This window comes from Dermacentor andersoni, chromosome 4, assembly GCF_023375885.2.
Source record: "Dermacentor andersoni chromosome 4, qqDerAnde1_hic_scaffold, whole genome shotgun sequence".
Lineage (NCBI taxonomy): Eukaryota > Metazoa > Arthropoda > Arachnida > Ixodida > Ixodidae > Dermacentor > Dermacentor andersoni.
Genome location: NC_092817.1, coordinates 145,660,974 through 145,675,467, shown reverse-complemented (window position 1 = coordinate 145,675,467; position 14,494 = coordinate 145,660,974). Strand labels below are relative to the sequence as shown.

The 14,494-nt window shown below is 43.1% G+C and overlaps 1 protein-coding gene across 1 annotated transcript in view; it reads left to right on the top strand.

Moving 5' to 3' along the window:
- Positions 1-5,117: 5,117 nt before the first annotated feature.
- LOC126537870 (MAM and LDL-receptor class A domain-containing protein 1-like) overlaps positions 5,118-14,494 on the top strand; it is a 232,206-nt gene continuing 222,829 nt past the window's right edge. The window contains exons 1-3 of the mRNA XM_072287646.1: positions 5,118-5,642; positions 9,793-9,883; positions 11,244-11,384. Of these exons, the coding sequence (XP_072143747.1) occupies positions 5,433-5,642; positions 9,793-9,883; positions 11,244-11,384 (442 nt within the window). The 5' untranslated portion in view covers positions 5,118-5,432. The remainder of the gene's footprint in view (positions 5,643-9,792; positions 9,884-11,243; positions 11,385-14,494) is intronic.

Genomic DNA, 14,494 nt, shown 5'->3' with positions numbered 1-14,494 from the left:
AGCGGTATGTCCAGAATGGAGCTCCTGGGGGGATGCGATGGGTGACCTGAATGCAGGCGGAGCAGTTGGTTATACTGAAAACCTGAAAACTGGTTCTCTCATGTCAGCAAGCGAAATTTTGTATAGCTTCATCCGGCAATGAAAACTGTGTCAATTCCTATCTGCTGCCTTCAAATGCTCACCAAGCAGTGTTATCTGCGTCAGGATTAGATAATGTCACGGTGACTTGGAAGCCACTGAAACATGACGTGGCGGCCTTTCTTGGTCAAGGTATGCAACAATTTTCTGATATAGGACACCGGGCGTTGTTCATGAGACCATTGTCGCAGGGCTGGTAGAAAAAGACTGCTCCTGTAAATTCCTGCCTAGATTGGATTGTGAATCTAGGTTCTCCATTTTCAAGTGAGAATCCGTATAGTGTTTTGACCTCCTTATTCGGTAGCATTCTCTGTCTCCGTTAGTTTCATATTCAAGTGGAAGAGGTTGCCAACGGCGCAGCATGTATGTGCTGAATGAAGTCCTGACATATCTATTAGTTTTCAGGAAGCCCAAATAATTTGAATTTTGAAGCTGCTTCGCCTGAGCATTGTGTGGCAGATGGAAAAAATTAAGCTACCCCAATGTTTCATAAATAAAAGTGTATCGAGATTCAAAGAGGAGTTACTCATTTCTCGCTCTTCTATTACTTTTAGACACGTGTACATTTGAGGAAGGCTGGTGCAAGGAATGGGTAACCCAAAACTGCAGCAGACACGCCTGCTTCAGTCTACGCAACGTCGCCAGTATGCAGCATGGACCCGTTGAAGACCACACTCTTCAAACAGGTGAGCTGTTGTGCCAGTCAAGCCACACTGAGTACCAGCGAGCAAAAATGCTTGTCTTCCTTAGATTTTAAAACAAAATTTTCACTTTTAGATTGACGTGCAATCGTTTTAAAAAGATGTCATCGAGGAAAGGCTTCGCCATTACTATATGTTAGGATGCAGCAACAAAGCAGTTTCATATAGGTTTGCTTTATCGGTATGGTTCTGAGGAAGCAGCTAGGAAAGCGTTAAAGAGGCAGGGATGATTTTACATTCATACGAACAATCATTAAAGAAAGCTTGCGGCAGACAATGAAAAATCTAAAATGGTGGTGACATTAACGCAAATTATTGTTCCTAATCTCTCTTCTTCCCCTTACTCATGAATGCATGAGGACACCCACGACTTCATTAATCTTTTGTTACATTTAATAGCTGTTGCACACCGCGGTGCGCCAAATAACCTCCACTTGAAGAACTTCCATCTCTAGCTCTTCAGCTGGAGCCGTTAATTCTTGCGTGCCTTCTAAGGCATGCAAGAGTGAAAGGCATCCACAAGACTTTTTTTACGCCTGTAAATAAGTGTTCAGCTTTTCAACCGAAGGCATACTTAATGAAAAGGTTCAACGTTTATACGCAAATCTGAGCTTGCTTATGTAACAGAGTAACAATAAATGCTAAGGAAGTGATTATCTGCAATTCCCAGGGAGCAATATAAAAATAGAGAGCGTATGATCGTGGAGTATTGTAGGATATAAAAGATTACCATGTCCATTTGAGCACCTGCTCCTCTTCACATAATTAACCGATTGAGGCCCAAGAAAAATGTACCAGTTACATTTTCTTGATTTGTCTGCCAGACAATCTTTTCACACTGTAAATACATTGTAAAAGGTTTGTGAGTGGCCCTTTATTCTTTGATACGCTACAATAGTGTACTTTATAAAGTGCGCTAAGCATTTATGGGAACAAAAACTGATGTAGGTCACGAAATGTATGTGCTATATCTTAGAGCTTCCAAAAACAAAAAGGCTTGCAGCGAAGAGTGAAACGAAATTTTACGTGAGCCTGCATCCGCACCTTCTGGCAGCAAAATTACCATTGTAGTGGGAAATATTGTTTTCTACTTCGGTGTTTGTGCTTATCAAGTGTGTAACATCACTTCATCAAGTAACAAGAAAGGGATTTGCTGTTGCTTTCTGAGGCGCACGCAACGCAAATAAATTATTGACACATGTCTAGACTCGATAAGTGGCGATGAATATACGCATTCAAAATTAAAGCATTCAGCATTTGGTTAAGGGCTGATTGAAACATTCAAGAGACTGGTGACATCTCCTCCAATGACAATCGGTTATTGCGTTTTAATTCTGTTGTATGATAGATTGGCGTCATTTTCGTTAGAATTTTCAGTGATTTCAAGAGGGAGCGTCTACGTCTGGTTCACCAACCTCGGTTGCCCTACTTTTATTGCATAACTTATGTCGACTGGCATAGGAATATACATAGTCTTTGTTGTTTTCTGTTCCCTCCCACTCTTTTTCTGATTTCTATGGCTTCTATTTATCTAAATTTGCTCCAACACTTCTCGCTAGTTTATTCACTGAGTAGACAAGAGCATCGTCATTTTTGTCGGCAGCAAGAAGAGAACCAGGAGGAATGTATTTAGTTATTTATATAAATTACCCTTAAAGGCCCTCACGGCGGAGGGTATTACATAGGGGAGGGGGGGGGGGTGTAGAGGATATTGATAAAAAATAGAATAAACCACAAATTATTTGGAAAAACATTATCAGAACACAGAATGTGACAACCGAATATAAGTACCAAATACTGTTAATTCCGACAAGCAAAAAGAAAACAAAAGAAGCAATAACATGAACAGCGCAGTAGTAAAAAATTATACCAATCATACATCTTCCAAATAACAGCATAAAATGAAATGAAGCAACAAGATCTACATTATTAGACATACAAAATAAAAATAATCAGTTCGAACATGACCCACCGTGGTTCCTTAGTGGCGATGGTGTTGGGCTGCTAAGCATGAATGAGGTCGCGACATCCAATCTTGGCCACGGCCGCCGCGTTTCGATGAGGGGGAAATGCGAAAACACCCGTGTACTTAGACTTAGGTGCACGCTAAAGAACCTCAGGTGGTCCAAATCTCCGGAGTCGCCCACTACGGTGTGCCTCATAATGATATCGTGGTTTTGGCACGTGAAACCCTATAATTTAATTTTTAATTAGTTCAAGCATGAGATATAATAATATACGCATCATGTTAAGCAGTAGTTAGGGCAGACAACTAAATGCAAAACTTATCGGGATCAGTGGCAGTAGCAACGCGTGGAGGCAGAACATTCCAGTCAGTTCTGGTGCGTGGCATGAAAGATTGTGCCTAGTTAAATGTACGACATGACAAGCGCTGAACTTTAAACGGATGCTCGCGTCGGTCAAACATGGAAGAAGGCAAATGAAAGTCGTTATGAAGTGTTGAATGACGATACAGCTTATGAAAGAGTGATAAACGTGCAGCTTTTCGGTGGTGACATAGTTCATGCAGGCCGGCGCGTTTCTTTAATGCTGCGATGCTGGCATGATGTGAGTAATCGGAGTAGATAAATCAAACTGCGCGGTTCTGCAATGATTTAATGTTATTTATTAAATATGCTTGATCCAAATTGCCGAATCATATTCAATTTTACGTCTAATTAGTGTACAGAAGGCCCGTAATCGGAGGTGAGAAGGAGCATGCTTCAAGTCATGTTTTAAGACACCTAATCACCAATTAGCGGATGCAAGAATAAGTTTAATATGGTGGTTCATGTTAGGTCTGAATGAACGTGAACACCCAGGTACTTATATGTAGTTACCAATTTGACTGTAGCATTATTTAAGGTATACGCGGTTTGGGGTCTCGACTGCCGGTTAGTAAAAGACATGAATTTTGTTTTCGAAAAGTTAAGTTGCATGCGCGAGGCCGAGCACCATGCTGTTACTGAATCGAGGTCAGATTGTAGGGCTAAGCGATCATCGTTAGAATGAATTTTGCAGTAAATTAAGCAATCGTGAGCGAAAAGTCTGATTTGAGAAGAAATGGAGCTAGGTAAATTGTTAATAGATATCATAAAAAGCAAAGGGCCAAGCACGCTCAATTGAGGGGAGGTCGGAATGTACTCGGCATAAGGATGAATTATGGTTATTAAGAGTAGTGAACTGATACATGGAAGAGAGAAAATATTTAACCCATGTAATAACAAGCGGGTGAATATTTAGAAGTGTTAATTTCCTTAATAACTAATTGTGAGGTACTCTATCGAAAGCTTTGGAGAAATCATCGTCATCGGTGAACAGACGACGTGCGCTGCTCTGGCACCATCTCGTAGCCATCATCACCGCAGAGCCCGTCCTGAGCGGCACTACACTTCTCACGCTTTCGCCATACATGCTCCTCCGCTTTCCGCCTCATGGTTCCGCTGCACGCTTCTCCTCCGCCTTCCTCCTCGTGCTCTCTTCACTACTGCCGACTTTCGTCCACACTCCGCGTTCGCTTTTCATCCTTCGCTGTCTTCGTTCGCTCAGTTACGAGGGATGCCGAGGATGCCGACGTTCGCCGCAATAACAGGTGCCTAAGAGCTGCGCTCTAAAAAGAAAAAAAGAAACGAAATCCTCTTGATACTTTCTGCAGAATGCGAGATAATGGTTAGCTGGTGGGGAACTTTAAGGCGGTGTCTTTTGAGTCTTTCGTTTTTCTTGGTCACAAAGGAAATTTTCGCTGCAACAGTGCTGTATTTTTGGTACTGGGGAAGAATAATTTAGTGATATGGGAGGAAAGCATTTATGGTGAAGGCAATTGTATGAACACCCAGGCGCATTTTTGGCGTCTTCGTCGCAGTTGCCGTGATGCTCCGTATAATGTGCAAGGGCGATAACACCATCGCCGCGTGGTGTGCTGTATCTGCGAGTGAAAGCGCGCGAGGGTGAGCCGACGATCTCGGCTCAATGTCGCGCCCGCAAGGGAGGAAAATGGGGAGGAAGCGCGCCGTTTCCCGTCGCCCGCGAGGAACCACGGGATGGGGAGTTACGGGAACGTTATACATAGGCAGAAAGTGCGTGTGGCGCGGCCACATGTGGGCGCGCGGGCTTTATATTGAAAGCGATCTACTTTGCGGACAGAGCCTAGGTGGGCCGACGGCTCGTGGCTTTGCGTTACTGCTTCTTAGCCGCTCACTTTGGGTTGAAGTTATAGACACCAGGAAGGTCACTTCGTTCACTGCTGCTGTCATGCTTCCTCAAGCCAGCGTGCTGATACTGAGTGGCCACAGTCATCGAGCGTGATATGTGCACTTTTGACTGTGCGCTCTGACACCATCCTTGTTAGTTTAGTTAGTAAGCGAGCGTTTACAAGTGTGTACAGCCGATAAAACTACTATCGTTACTTATTATTGTTGTCTACTTATTTGTTAGCGCAATTGATGCTTCGCCTGTCAGGCGAAACTGCGAGTTTTTTTTTTCTTTTATTGTCACTTTAATCCCCAATACAGCATTCTAAATGCTGCTTGCAATGCTCTTTCTTTTTTATGCGTAGATCGAGGCTCGTGCGCCTACGCAACTGCTGGCCGTGACATGGGTGGACCCACCATAATTTCTCGCCGGTCTACCGGGCCACTGTGCTTTACCGCATGGTACCACCAGTCCGGTAAGGTGCACCACGCCGCAGAATTCCTGGCGAAAGGCGCCGATGGCATGCGCCGTGAGTTTTACACAACCCAGCGCGAGATGGCCGCGCGCTGGCAGCGGGTGAAGTACTCAGAGAAGCGGAATGGTTCCATCGAGGTGGGTGCAGACTTGTCAGATACGAAAGCGATAGCCTTTTACTGCTGCCCCGGGTTTCAGTGGTTGGCCGACGACAACCTAGCTTAGTAAAATAATGGAGAGCGTAAGAGACTGCCCATTTAGGTGTCCGCATGCATATTACACAGTAATGAAGCGCCGGGCATCGCCATCAAGCAACCTTGGGTGGGCCAGCAACTGCTTCCAGAAAATGGGTCCTGCCATTATTGGTAGCCTGTGGTTCAAAGGAAGAATGTGTAGCAGAGTAACCGACCAACTACCACTGACTTTGAGAATAATACTTAATGATTTCAGTTGGAATAAAAGAAATATATATCTTGTTCCAACGCCGTTTGCGTAACGAAACGATATGAAAAGCAACCCTGATCCGGTCGCCGTTCAAAGAGATGTGTATTAGTTAAAAAAAGAACGTTTAGTGTCAGGCTTGGCAGAACCGTTGTTTATGCTCAAGGTTAGAACGCAATAATGCTCGCAGCACCTTATGAAGTGGCGCCAACATGCACCTCATTATGTAGGCATCGTACCCCCTCGATAACATCGACAAGCTCTTTAGGGTTGACGAAGCCAGCTGTCATTAATAGTCCAAAAGACTGCATTGTTGTGCCAAATGTGTAAATATTGTGAGAGAGAGGAGTGGCGAAGCAATAGGCCTGAATTCTTATCAAGTAACAACTTAAGCTAAACAGACAGAGAGAACATGGAAAGCGTATGTGTAAAGCCAACTAAACAGGCGCTATGCGCGATATTTTAAAATATTGGCACATTTTGCCTAGCCTCAATATTCATTGTTTCGCGTGCAACACACTCACACAATCAAATAATTTAAATACCTTTTATAAAAAGTAGCGTAGTACATTTGTCTGGGTCCTACCACGCTCCAAAACGGATCGCAGCGAAGGGGAGCCTGCTATGGAATGAAGACAGAGAAACCATTGCTCGGGCAAACGTGCAGGCGCTCTCCAAGGGAGCTCCCTACCTGTTTATTGATCATCTTTATTTGAGACTGTAGGGGTTTCGTGATCGAAACTTCGTGGGGTCTCGGCGGCGCAATAATGCTGGCGGCGAGAACGCCCCATTGGCGCTCTGTGGCATAGCGCGGCGCACTCGACGTACCAGGCTAACCTGCTCGATGCACTACATTTTGGCCAGACAAATGTAACGCGCGCCACCAGGGAAAAACGATCAGTTAAGCGAATCATTAGATGTCGCTCAACAAAGTCTACTCATCACGCCGTGCCGTCGTCATTATTGGATGCATGTACTTTGGGGCCGCTTTCACGGTATCGTAGCGTATTTTATTAATTAAGCTCGAGTCCTTGGGAACAGTTGGAGGAATAGCTACTGTGTCCACTATATGATTCAAAAGCGGTGACGTCTTCGTTATTTTTGTGCAGCGTCTGCATCTTGTCTCTTATCACGTTTTCAAATATGCGCATGAACAGCAGGCGCTATCACACCCCTATTACTTCAGACGTATGATAACTAGCACAATGAATCCGTCATGATCCTTAGTACGGGATGCGTGTAGTGTGATCTCAAATCGTAGTAGTGACCACTGACTGTTTCGGAACCTAAGATTATGCCTTGTAAGCGAAAAGCTAGCTGTCGGAAGCGTCACTTATTCCCGAGACCAAATTATTCCCCAGCCAAATTATTTATTATTGGGGGCACAGGTCCACCTAATACCTTTATCATTTATTATTTTCCATTTTTTTGTTGCGCCTTCCTGTCCACCAACAGGCGCTACTACCATGAGAAAGCAAATAGCCCTGGAAGTGCCATGATTACGACTTAATAACGATAACAGAAAAAGTGAGAGAGATAAACGAGAGGCGGAATGCGGGGAGGATAACTCGAAGATAAATATCCAGTTAGCAACCCTGCATTGGAGAAGAGGTAAGGGAAGAGAGAAATATACAGAAGACAACCACATGCAGAGAGAGAGAGAGAGAGCAACATTATACAATGATTCGGCTTTGTGCCAATTGGTTCTACAAGGCTGTCTGTCCTTCAGTTTGTCTAAAGTTGTACTGACACATTTTCAATCATGATTGCGAATCGCAAGGCGGAAACAAAAAAGGCAGCCTTTATATACAGTAACCCTCCATCGCATGCTCATGGTAGTAAAACACTCCGTAAAAGCCCACATGTCCTCTAATTAGGTCTGATGACAATTATAATGATGATGACGATTTATTGGCACACCTTTGAAACGGGTCGGCGACAAATGGTCACCTAGGCTGCATGAGCTAATCAGGTATCTATACATCCTGATCAGTCTAGGGTTTCGCTTTCCTTTCTTAATCTTTTCGGTCTTCCTTAAATTCTCTATATCTACCTATGTATCTAAAGGCTCCGGTCCCATCAATCTCTTTGTTGCTTTTTCCACCAATACTCTAAAAGTCCCCTGTTTATCTCGACTGCCTATCCGGTAATGCTTCTATCTGCTTTGTAAGCCAGTACTTCTGGGATGTCAATATTGCCTCCTGGTCTCGTTTGGTGTCCGCGCATTCCATTAAGATGCTGTTGGGCATAAGGCGAGACGGCTTGCCTCCGCTGTGCAGGCAGCTACGACATGTCTATGTAGAACGAAAAAAAATCAAGTTCTCGAATAGCGATTGACTACACGATGTGCATTCCAGGGAATGTTCCGCACATAAAAAATTGGTTGAGAATGCTGAACCAAAAGAACAAGACACGTGTGTAACAAAAATCGGTGGCAGCGTCTGTGCAGCACCGGAGAAGACGATCGTGTCGTGGATGTGGACAACCTGCGGGTCCAAACGAGAGATCCGTCACTTTTGATTGCGGAGGTTCTGCAGAAAGTGTTGAAATTGGCATCGATTGATCTTTCCTCGCCATTTCTTCAAGTGAGCATTGCAATCCCGGAATCGAGTGCATGATCGCGCTTGCCGCCGCGGACATGGACCTCGGAATGTCAGAGCGAGCAGCAACAGTGCATCGAGACGTCCCTACGGAACTCTGACATCACATCCATGCTGCAGCAAATAATCGACGCCCTGCAGCTGCTACTCTCTGGCTTAAATACGCCCATGGCGCTTAAAGCTGCTAAAATATGCAGGCAATAGACATTATCTTGGCTACACTGGGCTAATCACGACGTTTGTCAGCGATGATGCATATGCTGTGAAGCATGCATGCACGGTTTGCTCAGAAACAGTACATACTGTACAGCTCTCACCATTATGAACTTCACCAGGTCACCCTCCTTCCTCTTAACATCATATCTCTTTTCTTTCTCGAAACCTCTTATTTAGCATGAAGTGACAAGACAGAGGCACTTCACTCATGCTGACCTCTCCACCTTTCTTCCGTCAAAATTAGCTGCCTGCTTCAATTTTTTTTTGTAGCAAGATTGCATCTTCAAAGTCAAGGTAATTTACAAGGTCGTTTCGAAGAAGCGCATTGCTTGTCAAGCAGAAAATAACAAGTTTCTTTCGTCTGCACCACCCTTGGTGTCCACATAAAATATGCCCAGAAATTATGAGCAACTAATCTTGAAGTCATGCTTTACCGTACTGTAGGCGCCGCAAGTGACAAAGTAACGTCGTAGGCGTCATGCTTTTGTCATTACCCGCGGGGAACGACGAGGAAAAAGGCTATTTCGCATTCATTTATCCTGACAAATCAGGCAAGTAACACTGACAAATCAGCAAGTAACAATTTGATCTTTTATACTAAACAATACGGACCATTAAATGTGATCCTATACAATCGTGAGTGACCAAACTGCAGAAGAGGTTGATGGTCCCTTGCCGAAATGTTGGCTCCTGCGATATTCCTTCTTCTAGCATTGTTCATCGACTGATACTGCAAAATTTGAGCAATAACAAAGCCACAGTATTGCAAAATGTTTTTCCTTAGGAATTAGTCAGCTGGCTTTAAATGTACGTTAAAGCTTCCTGGCTCCGCAGTTGATCACCGAAAGTATTGTGTCATCTCTGTCGTCGCCTTCCTACCTGTACTTCAAGTCCTTCACAAATTCAGCAGTCACATACATCATGCTGAAATAATTTGTAACTGAAGCTCTGCATATGCCTATGCTGTAACGATTGCATCACTGCGATTTTTGCTTGTGTTATTTAAACCATAAATAAACATTCGTTTTCAGATACAGATTTACTACTTCGTCAGGGACTCTTTTGAAGAAGCTACTTTTGCCGTTGATGACCTGACATTGGAGAGCGGAGAGTGCCCGCAAGGTAATAACAGGCTGATCATACAACGCACCTTTCGAATACGAAGTAAAATGAGTTATTTTGTTGCGGTGATAAACTGGCTGTGTTTATTATGCGCCAGTGAAAACTCCGCAGTCATAATTTGCAGTATGAAAGTGCTGCATGCAACGAAGCTAACGTGAATAAATAATGCCGATTTAATGCGCCAACCTTACCACTGTCTTTAGCTTCCTACTTGTCTTCGCGTACATCTCGTCTCACCATGTCTCCCTCAACAAATGTCCTCGGATACTACTGCATTGTTGTGTGGTACTACGAATTCGCATGAACCGCTGTTTACATATTGAAATAGCTTGTGAACTGAGCAGTCCAAATGTACAAACACTGCACAATAATGAAGTTAAGACACCTGCGTTGCAAGAGCTATACTATAAATGACATTATTGTTATGACCAGTGCGGTTCATATCTATAGACATTGCATCGAGCTACACATTGCCTTGCATTAAAATAAAGAGTATTGTACGCATCCTATTTAGTTTTATTAACATTCACAAAACATTTGCCTCACATAAATCTCAAGGTTTGTGTGAAATCAGCACATGCCTTTAGTTGTCTGCCTAAACAGACGCATATCACGCAAGATGCTTCCCAAATACTTGCGAGCATTAACCATAGCTTGTTATTTCTAGTAAAGAAAACGTACCGTTCTCATATGCAGAACCTCAGAAGTGGCAAAATAAATGAAAAGTAACAAATTAGTAAAAATTGAAGCCTAATTTTTAAATACGTCACGACCTGTCTTAATGTATTGTCGTAGACGCTCAAGCATATTCGTAACTTAAGTCGTAGTGTTCTGTTAAAGATTTTAAGAAAACACTGGAACAAATTTTGTGAACTTCAACTGCGCTAGGGACGCGAAACCGAGTTAGAAGAAGAAAGGACTGACGCAGACTAGCAACTTGTTGTTCTCGTTAGTTGCGTTGCCCTGTCTTCTTGTACCCCTATGACTTGTCCTTAGCGCAGTTTAAGTTCATGAAAAAATATGTCTTACCAACTAGCCTCCCAACACACTATCTCTGAAACAAAGCATATATTTGACAGGTACATAAAACAATAATTCATATGCAGTTCGTACTAACTTGTGTCCTTATGCACACCCATTTTACGGAAGGATAAACAGATATCTTTTTTATTATTGAGTTCTTCTATGTTTACTACATTTAATTCATAAATGCTATATTAGTGAATAACTGCGTACTACATCGGAGAAGATGAACAAATAATACGAACGAAAGTGTTTGGGGCCCGGGCGAGCTATGCACTTCGTCCCAATTATTTAAGCCCTCGCTTCCGTGTAATCGTAACAATTTAACGCATTTCAGAACCAACGGACGGCTCCTGTAACTTCGACTGGGGCGACACATGCGGCTATGATCTTGGAAGCGGAAACAATAAATGGAAACTTGAAGGAAGCCCACGGGAGAGCTTCTTCCGTCCGGACTATTCAACAGGCAGTTATCACGGTGAGCACATGACACTGTGTAGCGTGAGCGTGACAAGGCTACAAGAAACATTATTTTGTTCATTGTATTTATTCCGAGTTGAGTTACTGCTTCGACGTGCATACTTTTCTGTGCCACACCGCTTCCTTTTTTCCCCTTTGCTGTCGTGAGCTAAGGTCATTGTTGTATAATTTATTTCTAAGTAAGCACGCACTCCTGTCATTTTCATTCCTTGCTAGGTCGCCGTTAATCACTTCAAGCCTCTATCTTCTTGCGAAATTATATCTCTTTCAAATTATATGGTACTCTAGCGGTCACAGAAATTTACCTGTTATTTCTTTGAGGAAAAAACGCCATTTGAATGAGCCAACCTTACCAGTGTCTTTAGCTTCGTACTTATCTTCGCGTACACCTCGTTGAACCATGCCTCGCTCAACAAATATCCCCCGATATTATGGGATTGTTGTCTGATACTGTGAATTTGCATGAACCACTGTTTTCATATTGAAATAGCTTGGTAACGAAGCGATCCAAATCTACAAACATGGCTGTGCTCTTGTGAACTGAGCAGGCCACGAAGACAGGACTGGTAAGCACTCTCAATGACTTTGCCCTCATCAGCCTCGCAATTGATATGAACACAAAATTAAATACAGCTCAGTCAATAAACATTTCACGTGTGAACTACAATATCGTAAGATTTCAATGCACAATGCCACTTCCATAGCGCGAGTCAAAAACGTAAACACATAAGGAGAACATGATCGTGGGCCGGTTCCGCCAATGATCAACTTTGCAATAGACATGCTACTATGCACTTGGTACGATCTTCCCAAATAAGTTTAACACGCTGTTCCTCAAAAAAAAAATTAAACATAGTTGACATATGTAATGATCGTGACTTTCATAAGCGTTATCACGTACAATAACTGCTCATCATCTTGTGGTTGACTGCTTTCCTGTCAGAGCGGACTTTGCAGGTTGGGTATTTTAATCACTTTCGCACAGCATGCAGGGTACAAATATTAACTTTCAAAATACATAAGCAGAGGAGCAATGCGAATAAATTACACTGGTTCTGGACAAGAATTAACGATTTGCAGGTGCTTATTCCTTCAAGATACGGATCATCAGCACAAATTTGAACGCCAAAAGCAAGTGACTACCCACATCGCCTGTTACGCGCAAAAGCACTTAGAAGTGCGGTGTGTTCCCGCCTTGTCGCCAGACTTTAAGCATGGATTAGCCCCAAGTTACCATTGAAAGTTTCTGTTACAAATTATTACAAACTGTTAACTTTTCCAATGAGCGTAGAAAAGAAGTCATGTTTTGAGTAGAATCAAACTGCTTGCCTTTGAATTTACTCTTACTGTATGTTAGCTCATCAGTGCAAATGTGTCTCTTTTTTGTGCCATGACTGCCCATATTATTTTGCATAACTGGGTGCTCTACATGAGCTACAAGGCATTCGAGCTTAAAACTTAAATAGTTGAGATTTTATGCAAAGGTTCAAAACTGGGTAAATGTATGGCACTGAATTCCATGAATAAGTCTGTCATGGCGGGCAACGTAATTACCTGTTGAGACCCTAAAGCGTCCTGCTGTTGCTGCCATGAGCAGCTTTGAACCATCATTATCTTCTTGGCAGTAAGAGTAAATGGATAGGGCTCAAGTTGCCGCTATATTCTAGCCACTTCTGTCAAATCGAGGCCAATTTCCAGCTTATGTCTGTTTTACTGACGCGACAACAGTGAAATATTTTGCTTTTCGTCTTGAACGAAAAATGAGTAAAACTGCCATCAAGTATTGCGAAGAGGCACATTTAACGCTGTTGTTTATTTTCGTCAAATGAATCTCACATTGTCACTGCGGTAATTTCTGTGCAACCAAGCTCTTCCAAATACAGGTGCTAGTGCTGCGCTCTACAATTAGTAGTCTTCAGCACTACAGGTGTCTATGGGGAATAAAATTTAACACGGGCTAACACTGGAAATGTTTCCGTAAATATCAATGTTTTTCAATATCTCACTACGGCTTACCTAAAATGGTTACCATTCATGAAAAAGAGGATAAGCCGTGATAGAATAACCTGAGAAAATTACGACTTTACACATCGCGCCCGCATTTATTCATGACAAAAGCATGAGTACAGTGCAGATACCTCTTGTCAGGTTTCATCACACGATTAGCATATCCTACTTTTTCTCTCATATATGCTCCGAGTTGGCTGACACTGAGACATTCATTGTAACGTTCCTTACAGCGCAACACAAGACACGGACAAAAGGAAGGTATAAAAAGACGACCTGGCGCTGACTCTCAACTGATATTTTTTGTTGAAGATATGTCTGACATATAGACAGGTGGCAGTTCATAACCATGGCATGACCAAGACACAAAGATTATGGTCATGAACTGGCACCTATGCATATGGTAGACATATCTTCAATAAAATGATCAGTTGAATGTCAGCGCCGTGTTGTCATTTTATATATTCCTATTGTCCGTGTCTTGTGTTGCGCTCCAACGAACCTTACAATGAATTCTGACCAACTGGCTCAATTTACCGTCTCGAGACACTCAGAAAAACGTGGTGCCGACGTGAAACAGTAGCAGTCCTCTTATAAGTAGTATAAGTAGCCGCTGTTCGTGAGGCTTAAAAAGAAGCATCTTGCATAGCACGCTACATACATTTATCTCTGTAGAAATAAATGCCATACCCGATTTTGGGGGCGCACAGCTGGGACCGACACACTAGCGCCAACGCTGTCTGCCAAAATTGCTATTGGAAAAAGAAAAGTTTCGTTTACAGCTGCGGTACCTTTATCCAGCAATATGCTGCATGGTGAGGAGGAAGGCGGCTGCATCAACTGTGGGCTCTCCCTGCTGCAAACTACGCAGCCGCCGATGAAAGCCCCGCTGCCAGCGTATTTCCAACGGCCAACCAATGACATAGAGAAGTGAACTCTCCTATAGGCCTTATTAGTTTCGTTTAGAATAAAATACTCGCTAATCGGCAAGACCCATAGTTAGCAGCATGACGCTGCTAACTATTGGTCTCATTTCATCGATCACCATCATTCTTGCTGTGGATGACGGGAATGGAGAGTGGAACTTTCGTAAGAAAAATA